The following is a 14856-nucleotide window of genomic DNA, read 5'->3' as shown; positions in this document are numbered from 1 at the left end:
TTGTGTGGATGAAATGGAAAAAGAAAGCACCTGAACACTCCCCTTCCTCTTCTGCTGTCTTTTCCAGCTCATCAGTAGCAGATCCAGCAGCTCAGGTCTTTGCAACAGTTTCTTCCAACCAGGCCAAACGAGTGAGTGTTATATCTGATATGTCCATCACTCACCAAGCTGTCATTCATCTTTTCATGTATTTGTTCACCCACACAACTATATTGCTATACGTCTATCATTTAACTGACACGTTCTCATTTACGTAGCTTATAAAATGCACTTTGAATGGCTCACAATTCAAACAATTTACAGAAGCATTGTCAAAATACGTGAAATGTTTTACGGATAATATTTTTTTGCTCATATCCGCCACTCGTACCATCTGCTAAATACTCAAACTCAAGCAAATTCAGTGTCAGCATCCCTCTCCCTGCAACTTTAAAGTACATTCAGCTTGTGAAAATTCACATATTGCTGTCAGTGAGGACGTGCCATTAACTGCTGCTAACGGTGAGAAATGTCCCAGCTCCCTCCCATGTTGATGTTATAAATTGCAGTTTGGTGACAGGGGAACCCCTCGCGCAAATCTTGGTCACTGTACAGGCCCAAGTTCAGTTTAATGGGAATGACCCGAACAAGCTGATCTCCAGCCACTTGCTTATTCTCTACATCCACCTAAAGATTGCTGTTTATTGCACCTGCGCTGCAACCTGCAGAGTCATTTTTTTAATCTCATACACAATAGATATATAGTGTTTTCTGTGTCACGGTTGTGTTACGCTATAATAGGCGCTGCCTGTTTGAAACTGTCTGTGCAGAATCCGAACCAAGGTATCCAGAAGATGCCCACTGAAAGTACAACCCTTCAGGGAAGCTTCGTGTTTGGTAAGCACTGGTTAGATTAATGCATTTCCCTGATTTGGTTACACTTAAACAAAATTGCAGTCATTGCTCATGATTCTTGACCATAGCTGTGCGTTCGGTAATCCTGGCGTTTTATTTTGCAAGATTATATTTTACTTGATAGATTTTGACTGACTTCATTAACTTCTGCGTCCTTCAGGTCAGTCTACCAAAACAGATGTTTCCGCGGCTCCTGCTGGCTCAGCAGAGCAAAACTCGAGCAAAGGGTTCTCCTTCACATCAGGGTGAGTCAGCTTATCAAAATAATGGAACCGCTCTGAAATTTGAAGAAGGGGTAACATTTTGTAGATGTTCCTTTTATTTGTGGTAAACACAAAGTAAAATAAGAACATAATATTTTTCATTTCAGAAACAATTTAGAGTGTTCATATATTAAAATCTGGGTTTTTGTAGCTATTTGAGTTGGGTCTTGTACTTATCCAAAAGAGTGTGGTTGAAATTTAATTAATTAATTTCCCCCTCTGCTCTAATCTAATCTAACCAAATTCAGAAATGTGTAGTTTCATTGTGAATTAATTTTTTTTTTGCAGGTCTACAGGCTTCAGTTTTGCTTCAGTTACACAGGGAGCTGGAATGTCACAAGGTAAAAAACAGTACGGCAGCTTTGTATCCGATTGTTGTGGGATGGTGTCAAGCATACACACCCTCACCTTGTCCTGTTGTTTTGACCCTGTGTCTCTGCAGGGAAGGATGTGAATAAATTCTCCTTTGGTGGAAATGGCAAGATGATGTTTGGCCAGACTGTAGAGGAGTCGTTCTCGCCTGCTCTTTCCACTGGGTCTCCCACCTTGCCTACAAGCACGTCAGGAGACCAACCCACCTCCACCACAACTGCCCTCAGGATAGAGCCACAGCCCCCAAAGACAGTTGGAGGAGAAACTCTGGGCAGTTTCTCTGGACTTCGTGTGGGCCAAGGAGAAGAAGCTAAGGATTCATCCACTAAATCCGCTGCTGCCTCATTTGCCTTTGGGGAACCTGGACTTGGTATGGGCAAGGGACCGGCGCAGTTTAGCTTTGGTGCAATTCTCCAAAAGGCTGCAGAAGATTCTACTGGAGCAGACTTGTCAAAGGGGGCAGCATCAGGCAGTTTGTTCAAGCCTCCGGAATCAAACACCAAGCCGGCCTTCTCTGTTCCCCAGTCCAGCTCTGTTGCCTCAGCGTTACCGATGTCTTTCAGTAGTATTCTTGCAGCGTCTTCAGATGCATCTGAGGAACCCAAACTTCCCCCACAACCTTCAGAACCCACACCGCCCCCTGAAAAAGAACCTGCTACTGAACCAGCTGTAGGTAACACTAGTCCCCCAGTAGTAAATGAGACCACAACAGATGCTGCTACTGCAGAAACCACAGCAGCCACAGTTGCAGCACCATCACCCGCACCTCCTTTGGCCACAACTGCACCTACCCCAGACCCTCCCTCCTCCATCACCGCACCGGCCGAAGCAACCCCTCAAACACCAGCCAGTGTGGCTCCCATAACAGAAGCCACCCCAGACAGCACCACCACCACCACTGCTCCTGTGGCTGCTGCCACCCCTGCTGGGGCACCTGTCTCCCAGGTAGCTCCAGCAGCATTCCAAGTGCCCAGTTCTGACAAACCAGGTTCCATTTTTACCCAGCCTGCCCCTGCAGTAACAGACAGCGGTTCGCTTGGAGTTACACCAGTTATCACCACAGTTAGCCCTGCAGCCACCACTCCCACCCCTGTTGTCGCTAACAGTACAACTACTGCTGCTAGCACTGTGTTTGGGCAACCTGCTGCACCTCCAGCATCCTCAGCTCCTTCAGCCCCTGCAGCTCCTGCAGCCCCAGTATCAACAGCATTTGGCTCAGCTGGGTTTGGTGCATCAACTGGAACTGGTTTTGGCAAATCTGTATTTGGCCAGGCGAGTAGCTTTGGCCAGCCTGCCAGCAACACAGGAACAGCTAGTGGCTTTTCTTTTGGCCAATCAGCATTTGGAGCAAGTTCCAACAGCGCAACTACTGGAGGAGGTCTCTTTGGTGCTTCTACTGCTAGCAATGCCATTTCCTTCTCCTTTGGCACGAGCAGCGCCAACACAGCCAGCAGTACAGCTTCGGGGCTGTTTGGACAAAGCACAGCACCAGCATTTGGCCAGAGCTCTGGATTTGGGCAGGGTTCTGTGTTTGGGAGTAACACCACCACATCCTCATCTTCGGGATTCAGCTTTGGACAGCCCTCAGGTGAGTGTAGGTCTGCTCTTGAGTTATTACTGGTCCCTGGTAAAATATGGTTTTTGGCCAATGGTTTTATTCCCGCTTTACATCTGTGGGATACAGGAGTAGTATAGCTATCGAAGCAGGTGATTTGTAAAGAGGTTCTGGTCCAAAAAAAAATCATAGATTTTTAAGCTGATGATGATATGAATGAAGTTAAACTGGGAGAGTGTGACCCCTCAAATCTACGTGATCTGATCCGCAAGAGGAAAGATGGATCACTCTTTACACAGTCAGTCCACTCTCCATTGTACAGTGCTGTCACAGAAGATCTTTGAAAGCAAGCATTATATATCAAATAGCTGATATGACCTACCTCTGCTACCATTTGTCATTTGAACTTGAGAGAGCAACTCTCAGCACCAGCTAAAAAAGAAAAGCTGCTACGTGAATGTTTTGTACACTGTTATTTGCTAATGATGATTAGCATCTTCACACACTCACATATGCAGCAAAATGCTCGCACTGAAGGCTGCTGTGAAGGAGAGCAGCAGTAGCAGGCTGAGGCTGAACAGTAAAGAGAGGATTGAATTTTGATCTGCTTCATTTTAGTTGAATGGTGTAAATTACAAAAGTTTGAATAAGTACCTGTTAAAAGCCCGATCAGATCTGCACTTTGTAAATCTTATGACAGTAATGTTATTGATCATGAAAAGGGTTTAGTTTCTCAAAATGTGGTAACTTGCCTTTGTGCTGCTTTCTACTTCATGTTTTTACCTGTTGTCTCCTGTTTATCAGCCTGTTTGTCAAGTCGTTCTCATTTTTCTTATACATGCTATGGCATATGCAAATTATAGCTTCGCTCAAGGGAAGCTGTGCACTTCCTAATTTCACCTCAACACAGCATCTTCATTTCACCAAATTCACACTGGAATCATTTCATACTGTGTGTGCTATTTTTAAATTAGAAAAATGACACCTTCAGGCTCTCAGAGTAATGGGGTGTACAGAGTTTTCAATTTAAAACCTGTCAGCCATAGACATTGTTGTTACTCAAAGTGGTGTTATCTTTTCTAATCAGGACCAAATGGCGCTTAAGCTAACAACACCTGAAAACCCCCTCAATATGATGTCTGTAAGGGCAGTAAGCAGTGAAGGAGGCTGTGTGAAAATATCATGTCATTTAGCTGACCAGCCTGCACGTATTGTAGTCACTGAAGTCAAATGGGACTCCTCTTTTGGTCGACATGCCATCATCATGCAGGAGAGAAGATGCCCAGTTTTGCCTGCAGCTCTTCTGCCAGCCTGAGTGGGTTGGAGGTGTGGCATTGGCTGTGGGATTTGGGAAGGTGTGGCAGTCTGAGGAAGGAGGGTGGCATGAGGGGAGTTGTCCTATTCCCGAACATTCTCTAAATTCCCAGCGCAGTATGGGAATGTGTGTCTCTGTGGACAGCTGATGTTCAAGTATCAGCTCAGCAGTTAGATACAGCCTGTCACTCCTGTCTACAGATTTTAAGGGGGGGGGGGTCGAGTTTCCAGAGTCAGCTCATTCGTTTTTATGACACTGGGAAGAAAAGGAAGCTATGCAGTGGTCATGAGGAAATTTATGACAGCTACATCTACATCTAGTAGTGCTGAGAGAACAGTGAATGTGTCAATCTTGACTGTTTTTTCCTTCTTATTACAGCTTTTGGCTGCTCTTCTGGCACATCTGTGTTTGGCCAACAGCAAAGCAGTGGGAACCTGTTTGGGCAGGTACCATCCACGTATTTTTATGATTGATTAAAAAAAATAAAATCCCATTCCTCTGGACACATTGTATACCTGACATTTCTCTCGCAGCAGCAGCAGCCACCATCTGGTGGGAGTCTGTTTGGTGCAAGTTCAACCAATGCAGCGGGCTCAGCCGGTGGAGGAGGGTTCTTCAGTGGCCTGGGAGGTAAACCGAGCGAAGATGCCGCCAATAAGAACCCATTTGGCACCACAGCTGCCACAGGAGGGTTTGGGCAGCCCGCTCCGACAGGTGGGCTTGTGCAATCTGTAAAAAAAACAAAAAAAGAGGTTGTTAAAACTGTTCAGCAACCCCCATTTTACTGTCTTATACTGATACACTTATCTGTCTGCGTCTCCTCTAGGTGCCAACAGTCTGTTTGGGAATAGTGGCGCCAAGTCCTTTGGTTTTGGACAGTCCTCTTTTGGAGAGCAGAAACCCAGTGGGACCTTCAGCACTGGTGCCGGGAGTGTTGCATCCCAGGGCTTTGGCTCCTTCTCTACTCCACCAAAACCAGGTACAGCTTTACCCATGTTGGTTTTTATTCCAGTAGCACAGAGTCTTCGCCTCACTGAAAGTGCTGCTTGCTTGTACTTCACAGTTAACCTTTTACGACATGATTTATCCTGCTGATTACTTTCAGACCAGACTTTGTTTCCATGTGCTGTGGATACTTCCTTTGAGTAGAAATTAATTTCCTCAATTAGAATTGAGCAAAGGACCTCACAAGTGTAAATAGTGCTGTTATTCTGTGATTATAGAAGTACATAATTCCAGTTATGTTCACCTGATGGGGCTTGTTTTAGAAATCTTTTTTATACCCTCTGTCCTTTCACATTTTTCAGGGTCTGACTTAGGGCCTCTGGGTTAGTGATGTGTGAGGTTCAGTGATAGTGGCACGGCTGGGATACAAGCCCCGTCACCTATACATAATCGCATTTTTCACAGCAGCCGACTCTTGACATTGCTTTCTCCTTTATCATCTGTGCTACAGCTAGTGCCCTTATCTCCTCCCCCCAGCAGAGCAGAAAGTGAGTCAGTCAGGCTGCATTATTACCTGCCTGAATAGTGCTGATGCAATGTTGCCTCTCAACACTGCTAAGTCACAGCATGATGACTTAAAGATGTGGTGCACTTATTTGAGTATCAGATGTGTTTTTGATACATGAAAAGCTTTACATTATCTATTTAAACTGCATAATTTTATTTTATATGAGTGATTTATGTCTTTAGTTAGCACCAGTCAGCAGAGCTGCTATGTCATGGGGAAAAGAGTGTAGATTTGTCATGCCTGGTTAGAAACTGTATCAATTTTCTGCTACAATTTGCCTTCATCTGGTTTCTGTTAAGAGCATGTGAAGACAGCTGGATATGAGCATAATTTGACACTGTGTCCTTGTTGATTTGTTATGCTATGCTTATTGGACAAGGGCTACTCCACGAGTTTAAGTGTCAGGTCATGTATGTAGTTCATTTGTCTCACTGCTTTAAAACTGCTTTGCTTTACTTAGAAGAGGACTGGAAAACCAGTTTGTATCGGTGTCAGTCATTACAGCTGATTCTGTCCTCAGTAAACTGAAAAAGAAATGAGAAAGGATGCTATCTTTCATATGGTTCAAACTGTCTACTATGCTCCTGTACACCCAAGCTCCAAGACTGTTTGGCAGATTAACAAGTTAGAGTGGATCAAGTGCAAATGAAATTAGGTGTAGAGCAGGTTTAAGTATGAAGTATTAACTTGATTCATCCACAAATAGATTTCTTGATTTTCAGGATATAAACTTAGCCTCTTTATTTTATTTTTATTTATTTATTTTTTTTGCAGTTCTTGGTACAAGTAGTCATAGCAGAAGCATCCGAGCTATCCCTGAGCTCCACTGGGATATCGGTACCACTCAGCACACTAATGCCCTATCACTGGCCCACGTACGGGGAGTGTAATCTTGTTACATTAGCTCAATCAATTATTTACTGGGGCATGCTGGTGGCCAGGCTGTAATTTCAGTAAACCCTTTCTACCCCTGCCGCTCCAACCTCTGAGGCCGGAGTTGGACTGAAGTCATTAAGCTGTCACATTGTGTTGCTCCAAAACAATAAGGCCCTGTGCACAACAAGACAAAAATGTGCCATGATCAGGTATTTACTTGTGAGAAACAATAGAGAAAAATATTCACTTTTACTGGAAATATGATTGAACACACACATTTTTATATTTTTTTACCTCCACCTAGGTGAACTATCCCATGTTTTTTTTTCCTTTGTAGAAGCTTTGCTGTAAACCCCTTTACATATGCTGCTGCTTTCTGTCACAGAAGCTTGTTTAAGCTTTATTTTCCCCTCCATAGGTGGTTTTGGCAGTGCTCCAGTGTTTGGGAGTCCCCCTTCCTTTGGTAGTGCCCCAGCATTTGGTGCCGGAGCATCATTTGGCTCAAACGCTTCCTTCAGCAACAGCATGGGTTCCGCTGGCGGTAAAGTGTTCGGAGAGGGAACGGCGGCCTCCAACATGGGAGGATTTGGGTAAGAAACTTAAGATGTTCTGTGGAAGGTTTTGTAAAAGAAAGGTTTGCTATAAACATAGTTTTTTGTTTTCGCAGAAGCGCTGGCAGCCGCGAAATGGGCTGCAATGTAATCCCTCCGGGCGTTTGCACACCGTCAATGTACGTCCATGAAAAGTGTTTGTTTTTGCCACTGACAGCTCTGATTGTTATAAAAAGTGTCTGAAAACATTATGGACAGGATCTCCACAGAGTTAGACCTTTGAAGACCAGAAACAGCTGCGCTATCGCTCTCGCCAAAGCCACCAGACTCCATTTACAGAAACAGTCATTTTATCACCGTAAAACACACTTCATTCAAGCTCGACAGAAACAAAATAAGACTCACAAAATCCTTCTTGGTTCGTCTGTCCACTGTTCCAACAATCATCACCACCTCTGGTTTGGTTGAAATGAACTCTTGATTCACCGCATTGGGAGAGGAGCGAGAGAGACGGCGGAAGCAGTGGGGCAAACGGCGTGTAGAGCCGAAAATTTTCACTTTTAACCAGACATTGTGACCGTAGGGGCAGCATGGTGGAGCAGCAGGTAGTGCGCGTGCCTCACAGCAAGAAGGTCGCTGGTTCGATCCCCAGGTCGAGCGGGGCCTTTCTGTGTGAAGTTTGCATGTTCTTCCCGTGCATGCGTGGGTTCTCTCCGGGTACTCCGGCTTCCTCCCACAGACCAAAAACATGCTCATTAGGTTAATTGGTGACTCTAAATTGTCCTCAGGTGTGAGTGTGAGCGTGAATGGTTGTTTGTGTATATATGTTGCCCTGCGATCGACTGGCGACTGGTCCAGGGTGTACCCCGCCTCTCGCCCGTCAACAGCTGGGATAGGCTCCAGCCCCCCTGCTGCTATAGGCAGTATAGAAAATGGATGGATTATGACCGTAGAGATTTAACTATGTCAGTCTTAAACAGATTTTTGATCATTACTACACAGCAGAAATTTGGTTTTGTGACTCCTGTCCGTCATGCAGAATATTCATCGACAGCCTTTGAACCCTGCTGTTACCTCGTCGCAGTGACTAAACATTTGACTGTCGCCGGGCTTTTTGTGTAATACAGACGCAGGAGAGGAGCAGCAGGATTTTGCCTGCAGCAGTTTTTGAACAGAACATCTGTGATCTCTCTCGCTCAGTGCGCCATCACACAAGCACAACGCATAAAGCCACTGAAGGGCAGCGTTCAGTACATTGTTAAACACTCTTTTAACGTTACCGTGAAGACGTGATGAAACAAACCAAAAGGAGTAAGTTTCGGAAGCCCCATTGAAACTTTGCACGTTTACGAAGGGAGGCTGCTTTCACACTGTTGAAACAAGACTGGAGGTTTAAATTAAGAAAGATCTGAACTCCACGCCAGTTTACTGAATGGGGAATTCTTTACAGCTCCCAGCAAGTCAGCCTTATTCCATCTGAAATTGCATTTTAAGACACAGGAAAAGGGATTATTTGACCTTTTCCTTCGTTCCATCATTTCCACTCTAATGATTTCTCCAGCTTCTTTATCAACCTTGTGCGTCCACAGTGTGCATGTGTTCTGTCACAGCGCGCATGGCTGCAAGCCCAAAACCATGGAGCCCTGTGCAGGACTAGATTATTCGCCTCAGATAATCTCACTGCTGCCTGCAGATTAAACTGCCTTGCTCTCTCTCGGCCTCTCTCTCCCGCTCTGTTTTGCGTATTCTCCTTTTTCTTTCCCTTGGGAGTCAGTGGGCGTGGGTCCTGTAGAAGGGATTACCGCTTTAAACCCCCATCGCTCAATCCTCACAAACACCATCTGACACTTATTTCCTTGCGAGCTTGTTTACATGGAATATTTACACTATAGTCATTTCTCTTATCTCATTTTTTCTCCTCTCTGCATGAATAAAGTGCTGTTGTTGTTTAAAGCAGGGCTGTTAAATGCCATCCAGCGCCCACAGTGTAGTGTTTTCATTGTGTCTCATCAGCCTCACTCACCGCCAGATATTTAATTCCATGTGGTTGTTGAGTAGTTTTTTTCTAACTGTGCACCACATCACTTTGTCTGTGTCTGCTTCCATTTTCAGGTTTGCCTCACCTCCCAGTGCCCCCCCCTCCTTCGGCGCTCTAGCCAATCAGAACCCTCCGTCGTTCGGAGGCTTGGCCCAGCAGAGCTCTGGGTTTGGAAGTCAGCCCAGCAGCTTCTCAGGCTTTGGACAACAGCCACAGGCAGGAGGTGAGACGACTACTGTCGCTGCCTTTTTTTTTCTTTTCTCCCCTCCACCTTCAAGTGTTGTCTTGCTTATCAGCACTAAGTTGACGATTGCAAGCAGCACGGTCATTTGGAGTCAGTATTCCAATATCAGTATACTTGTGTAGTAATGACGACAAAGTATCTATGTATAGGTTTGTCTTATTTCTGTGCGCTTAGTTTTGTGGTTGGGGTAGTGATGAAATAAACTGCACTACCGAGTTTGTTTTTCAGTAAAATGAATATTCAGGACAATAATTTTTTGTCATGCACCTTTAATTTTACTCATTTGGTGAAAGAAGAAGAATAGAATAGCGAAAGAACAAGAAAGTAATGGCAGAAGAAGGCCTAGGTATTTCAAAAACAGAAACAAATTTTAAAAAAAAGGAAAATTTCCCTTTTTAGGTAATGTGGCCCTTCCTGCTTAGATTACAGAGTTTACGAGGTGCACCTGAATGCACCATGAAATCCCTGTGTGGTGTTGTGCATGACTATTTTGGTGCAAGCATTTACCCGCCAGTGAGTTTTACTCACCCAGTGGAAAATCTACCGGGATTTGGCGCTTCGTGGGTATTAATTTCAGACCCACAGGTGCATTTACATGAACAGTCTTTCTCATTCATCATATTTCAGACAGTCTTTTGCAATATGTTTATTGCACATATCTCAACAGCGATGAAATATTTCATCAGTCAGCACTAGTATTCATAAAAGTATGAATTTAGCAAACATACTGTAAGGTAAGACAGCACCAAACAATAGTCATGCTCTGGGATTCAGAAATGTCCCGCCGTCGTGTCGCTCTGCAGAGAGCGACACTCAGGCACGTCTGAGTTTGCACATTTGACCTAAATTTGTCAGCTCATCAGAATGCCCTTGTCTTCTTCTTCCCGCTTGTTTCTGTGTGATTATCGTGTCTTTTTCTCTCTTTTGTCTGCTTTGCTGCAGCCTTTGTTAGTCATATATACTGTACATCACACCGTCCAGTTCCCCCTTTTATCCCCTCATCTTTCTAAACCTCCTCTGCCTCGGTCTTCCAAAGCTTTGCCTGTGTCAGGTCACGTTACGTACACAACGCACAGATCTGTCAGAGAAAACCCGTTCTGTGAAATGAGATCTGCTACAGGAGTTTTCATCTTTTGGCACGCTGACAGTCATATTGTTTCATTGCTACAACCGCCCAATTAATCCCTTTTTTCGCCTTTTTGTAGGATTCTCAGGAAACACCTTCGGGTCTGCAAACCAGTAAGTGCGCTCAACACTGTGTGTGTGCGCGTGCGTGTGTGAACTAATGAGCAGACAGACCCACATTGCTCCGTGGCAGCAGCGTGTCGTGCCTGTGGTGCTTGAACTCTGCTGAAGCTCACATCTTTCCTCCACACCGCGGTTCCCCGTAGAACCCACCTCCATTGTTTCCTTTTCTTGGTCTTTTCTCTTTTGCTCATTTACAGTCAGACTGAGCTCTGTTGCTATGTCACTGCATTGAAATACAGGATTTTTTTTTTTTTTTTTTTGCCTTCACTTTCAACCTTGGATTAAAAAAAAAAAACGCAAACATAAATGAATAATACATGACATGATGTTTTAAAAGATGATCTAATGCATGATACAGTAAAAACTGTACAATGCTGCATATGCTACATCCCCCTGTGGAAAGTGGCTGTCCCTGAATGGCTGATGCATGATTAAATGCTCTAGTAGCACTTCCTTACTAATTGGCCTGTTGCGATTAGATTTTCATTCCCATCTTGCTCTCTCTCTCCTTCTTTTTGGTCTCTCATCCCTCGATCCCACTCTCTACCTCTCCCTCTCTTGCTGCTTCTGCCTGCGTTTGCTGCTGTGTGTCACATGGCAGCCAGCGTTCCCCGGGGTGTGTTCCAGTGGAATGCACTCTGAAGTGTGCAGGAGTGTGTGGAGACGAGGCTTAGCCCACTGGACACGTTCACATGCTGTTAATAATCCTTCTCTCTCATTCTGTTTTCAGTTTTTCACTCTGTGTCTTCAGCACATGCAGCTTCCTGCTCATGGTGTTTCTGACCTGTTTCAGGGATTGCTGCAACACTAAAATAGCCGACTCTTGTTTTCATGCAAAACAAACTATTATTTTTGACTGAAACTCAAACAAAAAAAGCGATATCATTTTATAATAATCCACAAGGCAAACATCAAAATTAGATAAGAGATGAGCAGAGACTCACTGAACTGATGCATCTCTACTCACTGTGCGGAAAATCTAATTCATTCAAAGTCGTGTTGCCATTTCATATATAGTGACATTTGATAAATTACACAAGACAAAAGGAAAAACCTTAATATTTTGTTTGTGTGTGTTTATTTCTAAACACGCACATAGAGCTCCACTGCTCGTTTCTTTATCTTGCACCTCTTAAAATTCCCAATTTCCTCTTACCGTCCTCATAAAAACAATTCAATATGCAATATGCTAATAACAGCGCCATGAGATCAAATGGAAACATGTGCACTCCTGTGGTAATAATACTGCTACAAGTGCCATTTGAAACTCTTTCAATAATCTCCCCTCTCTGCTTTGTCTGTCCTTTCTTCTTCCAGATCAAGGCCTCAAACATTTGCCAGTTGGAGAAGCTAGTTTTAATAAACGTCCATGAGCTAGACGTCACTCCTTTCTGCAATCAAGCTCTGTATGCCACACAGTGGGCGGAGGGGAAGGGAAAGATTGTGTCGCTCTTGGATTAAAGCAGTAAATAAAGTGAACTAGAGGATAAATTTACATGCTTTTTTTGTTTGTAGAAAACTTTTGTATATTTTAAGAAAAGTTTAAGGAAAGTTTCCAAGCAGCTTGCAGTGCGTTCATTCTCTACATATATGTATATTCATTCGGGAATGCTGTAGGACAACACGGGGGTCGGGTAGTGCGAGGTACAAACAGATTTTCTGCAGCCTTTATGGGAATCAGAAAACTAAAAATGAGCTTTTTGTAAACTGATCCATGACCTTCTTCAGAAAAAGTCATGCATCGTTACACATTGATGCAGCTTACAGACTTTATTGTCATAACATCCAGTGTGACTTTTGGCTTGTAGATGAATTTTGTGTCCAGCTTTCTAAACTTTTTGTTTCTGTAGTTTTTTTTTTAACATGCTTTGAAAACGCTTTGAAATTTACGTCTTCTCAGCGTGGCTTTATGACGCATGTAGAATGTACCAAAATGAAGCAAACCCAACATTTTCAGCTGTCACAGAAATGATTGTGGTTCAATGTGAGAATAAAAAGTTCTATTTTCTTTTTTCAAACCATCTTTGCGGTAAACTCCCGCTTGATGTATGTTTTTACATGAAAAAATGGAAATGAATGAATGAAATGTCTCCTACAGATTATTTGCCTTCTCAGAAGTGGGTTTTTTCATTAATGGCTCATTGATTCTTCCCGGCGATAATGAAACCGAGAACCAAAGCAAACATTACCGTCGGATCATAATGCGAATAATCCTCATAGTCATTTTCTTATCCAGAGCCTTCAGCGCGCTGCCTGGAGAACTGACATTATCTGGCAAAGTGGAAAGACGTTACTTAGATTTTCTACCATTTCCTTTAATTTAGCACACAGCAAGACTTGTGCTAAACCATCCTGATGCACATTACGGCACGTCACGTCAAAGCAGGGCACAGATGCGCTCAGTGTTTCCTCAACACCACACAGTGTGGCAGCAAGCCCGTGGCCATGTTTAGATGGTTCACTAATTAATGCTAAATCCTTCTTGATATGCAGCTCGTTCCTCCTTCTTGAGGAGGGAATTCATTGAGTCAGAGCTAAATTGGGCTGTGGGAGAATGCTGATGGGGATCTATGGCTTGTGGCACCATCTACAGAATTAGTTTCCCGGCTTATGGCTGCGTGTGGGGCATGTCACTGTCACTCTGTCCTCCCTTATCTCCGCCCGTCTCTCGGACGGCAGAGGTCCCGGTCGCTCTGAAGTGGCACAGGAATGTCAGGGTCAAAATGTGACCTGAAGCACCCACCTGCTGAAATGGTCAAATCCACACTCCTCAAATAGTTTTTAATACAGTCAACTGGAGCCAATGGCCATAAATCAACATAAGGGTGGATTTTATTATTTCTTTCTAATTAGGTAAGTTCAGTATGTGTTTTTGTCCGAAGAGGCAGTACTGTGTGCATGATCAGCAGCAGATCTGTTTGATGTCTCAGGTAAAGAATCGGACACAATGGCAGATTACTGAGGCACACGGGCAGTTACAGAGCCCAAAGTCTGTAATGCTTTCAGCTAAAGCGGATGAGCTTATGAGATTTTCAGCACCCACTCCACAACTGGCCTCCATGATCAAGCATTAAAGGTTGGAGGGGTGTTGTTCTCCTTTTCTTTTCAATATAACACAAACAGTAGTGACAGTGTTCGTTTCTTATTTCTCGTGTCACTGTTGCTGGTGATGGAAAGTGCAGGAAAGTCTCACAGACACTCGGGAAGATGACAGCTGTCTTCATGGAATCCAGATAAAAATAGCTAAACCACCCCTCCCCAGCCCCCAACCTTATTCTGCTTCTCCCCCACCCCCCAAGTGAGTGATGATTAGCAGCTCTTGAGCGCATCCCGCCTTGCTTTGCTGACATATTCATCATCCCTACGTGCCACTGCGCTTCGCAGTGTGAGCATCTTTTAGGTTTTCAGGCGTTATTATGAACTGTGTGCTGCTGATTCTGGTCACTCAGGCGTCTCCCATCCTGTTCATCATGTACCAGCCGGGCTTTTTAGGACACACTGTTATGTGAGTTGAGTGCTACCCAGTGTTTGTGAGCACCGGCGCCTCTGAAAGAGCATGCTACAATTTTCCCTAATGGGTAATTTTGTCTGCACAGATAATCCAAATCCAATAATCCACCAACAGACAAGGGAGACCTCGCCCCCTGTTTCTCTTCTAATGCACACTGTGCTGACTGGGTGGTGCACTGCAGACCACTTTTTCTAAGGCCTCCCATTGGCTACCTGTGGGTGTCCAGCAGCCACGCAGTTATGAAGAGTTTGAATGTTTCTTTGAATTTTTTTAAGGTTAGAAAAATGACCAGTGAGGACAGTTTTTGCATAGCTGAGCTGCTGAGCAACAAAATAAGACCGAGACCGCTTGTATTTATAACTTAATGTCAAAGGAAATCGATCTGTAAACATCAACTAAATTCAAGGCTGAAAACCTTCAATTCGGACCACTTTGTTCCAGGCTGAAATATGTCACCAGCAGGTCAAAATGTCCAA

At 44.1% G+C, this 14856-nt stretch overlaps 1 protein-coding gene across 3 annotated transcripts in view; it reads left to right on the top strand.

Annotated features, from left to right (window-relative positions):
- nup214 (nucleoporin 214) overlaps positions 1–12970 on the top strand; it is a 28579-nt gene extending 15609 nt beyond the window's left edge. Inside the window, exons 24-35 of one of the 3 annotated variants that reach the window (XM_070988222.1) lie at positions 68–131; positions 810–876; positions 1055–1139; positions 1446–1498; positions 1600–3117; positions 4778–4845; positions 4933–5113; positions 5226–5378; positions 7207–7378; positions 9452–9600; positions 10827–10860; positions 12187–12970. In XM_070988222.1, coding sequence (XP_070844323.1) covers positions 68–131; positions 810–876; positions 1055–1139; positions 1446–1498; positions 1600–3117; positions 4778–4845; positions 4933–5113; positions 5226–5378; positions 7207–7378; positions 9452–9600; positions 10827–10860; positions 12187–12223 — 2581 coding nt within the window. In that variant the 3' untranslated portion in view covers positions 12224–12970. The remainder of the gene's footprint in view (positions 1–67; positions 132–809; positions 877–1054; positions 1140–1445; positions 1499–1599; positions 3118–4777; positions 4846–4932; positions 5114–5225; positions 5379–7206; positions 7379–9451; positions 9601–10826; positions 10861–12186) is intronic. The other 2 variants (XM_070988224.1, XM_070988223.1) reach the window with 2 other exon arrangements.
- Positions 12971–14856: the final 1886 nt, after the last annotated feature.

This window comes from Chaetodon trifascialis, chromosome 20, assembly GCF_039877785.1.
Source record: "Chaetodon trifascialis isolate fChaTrf1 chromosome 20, fChaTrf1.hap1, whole genome shotgun sequence".
NCBI lineage: Eukaryota > Metazoa > Chordata > Actinopteri > Chaetodontiformes > Chaetodontidae > Chaetodon > Chaetodon trifascialis.
The sequence above is the reverse complement of the archived record's forward strand: the minus strand, read 5'-3'. Positions and strand labels throughout refer to the sequence as shown.